Raw genomic sequence first — 6,445 nt, forward strand, 5'->3', positions numbered from 1 at the left:
CAGTCCCCTCTCCCGATCCTTTCTCCTACGGTCTCAGCATCACCAGTTCCCTCTGTAGAACCTCTTAGCTGTGGTTCACCAGGCCCTCCCAATCTCTCCTCATCATCCTCTTCTTCCTCCTTTTCATCCTCTTCCTCCTCCCCTTCTTCTTCCTCTTCTTCTTCTCCTTCTCCACCTCCCCTGTTTGCGGTTTCTTCAGTCCTTTCCCCTGGTGATAACACAGAAAACTCAGTCCCCATCATGTCATTTAAACAAGAAGACATGGACAACGAGCTTCAAAAGCCCAGGGAAGACTCACACAGTTCCAACGAAACAGATCTCATTCAGGAAACATTTAACAAGAACTTTGTGTGCAATGTCTGTGAGTCTCCCTTCCTTTCCATTAAAGATCTAACTAAACATCTCTCCATTCATGCTGAGGATTGGCCCTTCAAATGTGAATTCTGCGTACAGCTTTTTAGGGATAAAACAGACTTGTCCGAACATCGTTTCTTGCTCCACGGAGTTGGGAACATTTTTGTTTGCTCCATCTGCAAGAAGGAGTTTGCCTTTTTATGCAATTTGCAACAGCACCAACGAGATCTACACCCCGACAAAGAATGCACCCACCATGAATTTGAAAGTGGGACTCTACGGCCGCAAAACTTTACAGACCCTAGTAAGGCCAACATTGAACATATGCAGAGCCTGCCAGATGAATCCGCTGAACCAACTAAGGAGGAGGAGGAAGACGAAGAACTCAATGACTCTTCCGAAGAGCTGTATACCACCATCAAAGTAATGGCTGCAGGGGTCAAGTCTAAAGATCCTGATGTCCGTATGGGACTCAATCAGCACTACCCAAGTTTTAAGCCCCCTCCATTCCAATATCACCACCGCAATCCTAATGGGATTGGAGTTACTGCCACCAACTTCACCACTCATAATATCCCGCAAACTTTCACCACTGCCATCCGCTGCACAAAGTGTGGGAAAAGCGTGGACAACATGCCTGAATTGCACAAACATATCTTAGCGTGTGCTTCTGCCAGTGACAAGAAACGGTATACACCTAAAAAGAATCCTGTGCCATTAAAACAGACAGTACGCCCCAAAAATGGGGTTGTCCTTCCGGGTCCTGCAAGCAACTCTTTCAGGCGCATGGGACAGCCCAAGAAACTCAATTTCAGTGTTGAAATGAGCAGGATGTCCTCTAACAAACTTAAAATAAGCGCACTGAAGAAGAAGAACCAACTGGTCCAGAAAGCAATATTGCAGAAAAAGAAGTCTCAGCAGAAGGCAGAGCTGAGGAACAGCACGGTAGAGTCCAGCACTCACATCTGCCCCTATTGCAACAGAGAATTCACGTACATTGGAAGTTTGAACAAGCACGCTTCCTATAGCTGTCCCAAGAAACCCATTTCCCCACCTTCTAAAAAGAACACTAAAAAGAAGAGTGCCGTTTCCTCTCCTGGCAGCGACAAAAGTGGAAACCAGCGACGACGGACAGCAGATGCCGAGATCAAAATGCAAAACACACAGGCTCACTTGGGCAAGACCAGAGCTCGGAGCTCTGGACCCATGCCCATTCAGCTGCCCTCGGCAACCTTCAGACTGAAGCAAAATGTCAAATTCATGCCACCCATTCGATCCAAAAAGCTGGGCGTGGACACCCAGGACTGCCAGCCCCGTGAGAGTGGCCAAAGCAACTCCAGCGGAGGGCAAAAGACCGAAGGGGATCTCGAAAAACAGTTCCTCCGGACTCTCGAGCAAAGCATCCCGCAAACTGCATGTCCGAATACAACGGAACAAAGTGTCCCTGGCCAGCAAGTCGTCATCCAGCAAAAAAAAGCCTGATCGGTTTAGCGTGAAGTCGAGAGAGAGGACTGGAGGCCCCGTCACCCGGAGCCTGCAGCAGGCAACCAGTGCTGATTCCCCAGAAAGCAAGAAGGAAGAAACTAGCACAAAGCAGGAGTTAAAAGATTTCAGGTGAGCTTTTCTGCTGATATTGGCACAGTTGCTTCTGGCTTTAAAAATAGGTTGCCAGTCAGAAGAGTGAGCTTTGTAGCTGGAGTGGAGATGGTGTCAGGGAGTGGGATGGCATGGCTGGGCACACACCAAGGGCCACAACCTAGCAGAGGGTCCACCCCCAACTGGAGACACACTGGGTCAGTCTTCTTCCATTTCCCCCATCGGAGAAGCACCTGGAGACAGCAGAGGAAAAAGAGGGTCGTATTTTGTTTCTTCTTCTGATCACCCTCCCAACTGGTTCCTTCACCACTGCATTGATACTTTCTTGATCTAAAAAGGGGTTCGGAGGTGACCATGACACATTTTCCAGGAGAGCTGCAGTGTGAAAGGAAAAAGGAGTTGGGGGTGGGGGGGGGTGCATTGTAGGGACCCATTTAAACCTACAGGTTGCCCTGTTTGCAGGAGATCAGAACAACTGTATTAAGAAACACAGACCAGCTGCCGATTCCCTTTTCAGCCTTTAAAGTTCAGATGATTTGGAAATACTGCACAAAAAAAAGAGCAGGTGAGCTCAGGACAACATGTAAGAGTTTTTTAGGAACAGAGCTCGATTCAGACCTTACAGTGGGGTGCCTGGCTGCTGCATCCCCTCCCTCCAATGTCTTCACTGATGGTAGTTCGAAGCAGGAGGGGGAGAAGGTCCCTGTATGAGGTTGATTTGCTGAGCCACTACTTCCTCTCAGCCCTTCCACTCAGATACAAGAAACTGCTTTATCAGATCTGTGGGCCCCCTAGTCCAGGGGTCTCTCCAACTTTTTGAACCTGCAGGCACCTTTGGAATTCAGACACAGGCAGTGGGCACTACTACAAAACGGCTGCCATATTAGGCAGAGCCAACCATAACATGTCGGGGAGGGAGGTTATACATAACTAGGGGTGGTCAACAACCAGGAAAATGGAGGTTCGGGATTTTTCATGAACCTCCAGTGAACTCCTCCATTGCACGAACTGGTTTGGAGAGTTTGGCCCACCTGGAAACAAGTTCCAAAGGCATTTAAATGCCTTCAGAGCCCACCTTTGAGTTGGGCTGGCCCAACTGAGCTCTGATAGTGAGCTCCAAAGACTTTTATAGGGCTTTGGACCTCACTTCTGGATGGGCTGGGCTCTGAAGGACTATAAAAACCTTTGGAGCTCACTCTGGGCTGGCCTGACGCAGAGGTGGGGGTCCAAAGGCATTTAAATGCCTTCGGAGCTCACGTGGGTTGGGCCACAGGGTGGTGTTTAATGTCTTCAGAGCTCATTTCTGGTCGGGCTCTGAAGGTATTTAAATGCCTTTGGAGCCTCCCCAAACCTCACGAAACTCCATGGAGGTTTGTGGGAGGCATGTTCTCCCAGACACCTGGTTTGGGGAACCCTGAACCAGCCTGGTCTGTGCTCAAACCAGGGTTCGTTTGTGGGTTCGTGCCCATCCCTACACATAACAGTAATAGTAGCATTTCTAACATTTCAGGCAGAAGTCCTGCTTAACAGCACACTTTTTAAAATGAACATATTGTTCATTCTTCTTGCTTACACAAAGTTTACCGAGTGAACATCCTTGTACTGTGGTGGCAGCTACTGCTGAAACAATTGTTTTTTTTTTTAATTTGCACTGACAATCAGACCTCCAGTGGCCAGTCAGAATCCTTGCTGGACAAAAAGCCCCACCCACTTTCTAAAAACGTTGGGCAGGTGCCAGGAAAGGGGTCTGTGAGTGCCATGGCACCCCGTGGGCACCACATTGTTGACCCCTGCTATAGTCCATTAAGCCTTGTTCTTAGGGGAGGGAACCAAAACAGAACTCCAGATGCACCTTTAAGACAAAGATCATTTATTTCAGCATGTGCTTTAGAGCTCACTTCCTTAGATGCAATGAAAGACAGAAAATCATTTCCCTCATTTTAATGCAGAAAATTACAGGAGGAGAGGAGGAACTTTTGTTTATCTTCACTGCAAGACAGAGAGGCTAGAACCTTTGACCTCTGTCATCATCCATTACATACAAAGACAGTTTTAAGTCTAAATTGAAGAACCACACCGGATTTATGATACCTGGCCTTTCTTTGCTCAACTCTCCCCCCCCCCCCCCCCCTTTCTGCGTACAAATGAGGAAAATGCTTTTCTTTCTTCCATTGCATCTGAGGAAGTGAGCTCTAACTCATAAAACCTCATGCTGTAATAAATGCTGTTAGTCTTTAAGGAGCTGCTGGACTTCTGGTTTTTATTTGTTGCAAAAGATACACATGACTATCCATCTGGAATTGTCTTAGGGGAGGGCCCATGTAGGGTTGCCAACTCCAGATTGAGATCGTCCTGAAGGTTTGGGGGTGGAGCCTGGGGAGGGTAGGATTTGAGAAGGGAAAGGACTTCAGTGGGGTGTCATGCCTCAGAGTTCACCATGTAAAGCAACCATTTTTCCCAGGGGAATTGTTCTCAGTCGTATGGAGAGCAGTTGTAATTCTGGGAGATCTCCAGTCCCCCACCTGGTGGTTGGCAACCCATACGTCGATAGTTCACTGTCAGAGCATTTGTTTTTTGTGCATCAGTCCCTGTCATCTCCAGTTTAAAACATCCCCACATTGGAAACCGCTGAGACCTGTTAGAGCCACAGCAAGTCAGAATTGATAGCACTGCATTCAACAGACTCAGCAGGGTGGCCACGGCACCTGCCAGCACCTTTTCTGGAACCCTTCAAGTGTTTTTATGAAGTTAATGTTACTTTGGCAGCAGCTGCCACCACAACACGAGTATCGGCACTGTGTTAAGAACATAACATAAGAACATAAGAGAAGGCAGTGTTGGATCAGGCCAATCGCCCATCCAGTCCAACACTCTGTGTCACACAGTGGCCAGAAATACCAGGTGCCGTCAGGAGGTCCAGCAGTGGGGCTGTTACTGAAGTAATGCCGGGGCAATCATTTTGTGGATGGCTCCGCCTCCTGCAGCAGTCATTTTGTGGCGGCCTTTTTTTTTGCTGCACCCACCATGCTGTGTCAGAATTCCAAATCCACCCACAGGCTTCAAACCCCTGTGACTGACAGTGTGACTCAAACCCCTTCACTCCCTCTCTTTTTTTTTTTTTAAAGTCCTTTGTATTTCACATACAGCCAACTGGTCTGATTTTGGTTCAGTTTTGCCAATATTCTGGTTTGGTTTCTTGCCTTTCAGGAACCTTCTGTAGCAGCAAACCAGACCTTCGAAAGGAAGTTCCTAAGCAGCGAAGCCGGAGGCGTTCCACGCTCTCCTTCAGCGGGCCAGCACTGCGGCCACAGCAGCCAAATCAAGCCAGGATTGAAAGAAATGGCCAGAGCTGACCACTCCCTCCCCCCGAGGCAGCAAGACTGCTCATGCCAGAGCTGGGTCCGGCCAGGCTAAAGGAATACTTGGCTGCAGAGAGAGAGAGAGAGAAAGAGAGAGAGAGCGGGTACATGGTGTCTTTTCCCCCCTCCCCCCTTTCTGAATTATTTCTGTTAAGGAAGGTGCAGCGAGTGAAACTGAACCCTGCCACAGAATTCATAGCTCGTGCTTGCACTTCTTTGTTTTCTTTTTTCTGATGGAAGTGCATGGAAAAGAATGAGAAATGGTATAACCCAGAAGTATGCAAAACCGGCTCCTTCTCTCCTTGGTATAGTCCAGGACAACACATTAACTGCACTAAAAAAAATGGGTTGTGTTTTTTTGGGGGGGTTGCACATTGAGTCCCTGCAAACCATTTTTTTTTAACCACAAGAAGGTTTATGCAGAGGAAACCTCCTCCTCTTCAAACTCTTCTGGTGAGCGCCAGGGTGGAGTTAGGCTGGGTACCAAACCGGGATATTGCTGTCGCTTTCCCCCGAGGATGCCAGGAGGGGCAGGGTGGGTGGGGAGAGATATTATCGTAGCCTGACTTAATGGGCCTCCATTTCTGAAATCTCTAAAGGCAGACATTGTCCTACAGGTTATTTGTTTAAGGAACTGTTCACCATTTAAAACGTGTATAGCACAATGAGACTACACAGATGAAATGACGGTTGAATTGGCGGATGTATCTGTACCTAATAACTTAAGAGCTACAATTTTTTTCCCCCTAGTCGGTAAGCAAGATTTACTTTCTGGAAATTAATAGTTTTTCATACACCTTTTTTTTTTTTGAGGGAACTAGACATCAATCCAGTCAGTGGGGTGGGGGGGGAAGCAGCTAGTTTTTATTTGTTCTCCCCCCCTTCCCCCCACCATTTTTACTTTATCATATTTTATTTGTTCTTGACTTTAAAAAAAAGTAATCTACCTCTTAAAATTTGTAGTTTTTAATATTGTTTGGTGAATTCGTGCCACTTTAACACCCATCCCTTTCACTATCATTCCCTAGGGTGTTTTTTTTTCTCCTGTTTTTTTTTTTTTTTAATGGTTACTTTTTTCCGGTTCATGGGGACTCTTATGTCAAACTATTGTATAAAGCATTTGTAGCAAGTTTGAA

The 6,445-nt window shown here is 47.2% G+C and overlaps 1 protein-coding gene across 1 annotated transcript in view; it reads left to right on the forward strand.

The window, feature by feature from the left end:
• Positions 1-6,101, forward strand: part of PRDM2 (PR domain containing 2, with ZNF domain) — a 64,954-nt gene extending 58,853 nt beyond the window's left edge. The window contains 3 exon segments of the mRNA XM_015406335.1: positions 1-1,652; positions 1,654-1,968; positions 5,158-6,101. Coding sequence (XP_015261821.1) covers positions 1-1,652; positions 1,654-1,968; positions 5,158-5,170 — 1,980 coding nt within the window. The 3' untranslated portion in view covers positions 5,171-6,101.
• The last annotated feature ends 344 nt before the right edge of the window (positions 6,102-6,445 follow it).

Source organism: Gekko japonicus, unplaced genomic scaffold (assembly GCF_001447785.1).
Source record: "Gekko japonicus isolate JY-2015 unplaced genomic scaffold, Gekko_japonicus_V1.1 scaffold2114, whole genome shotgun sequence".
NCBI classification, from domain to species: Eukaryota; Metazoa; Chordata; class Lepidosauria; order Squamata; family Gekkonidae; genus Gekko; species Gekko japonicus.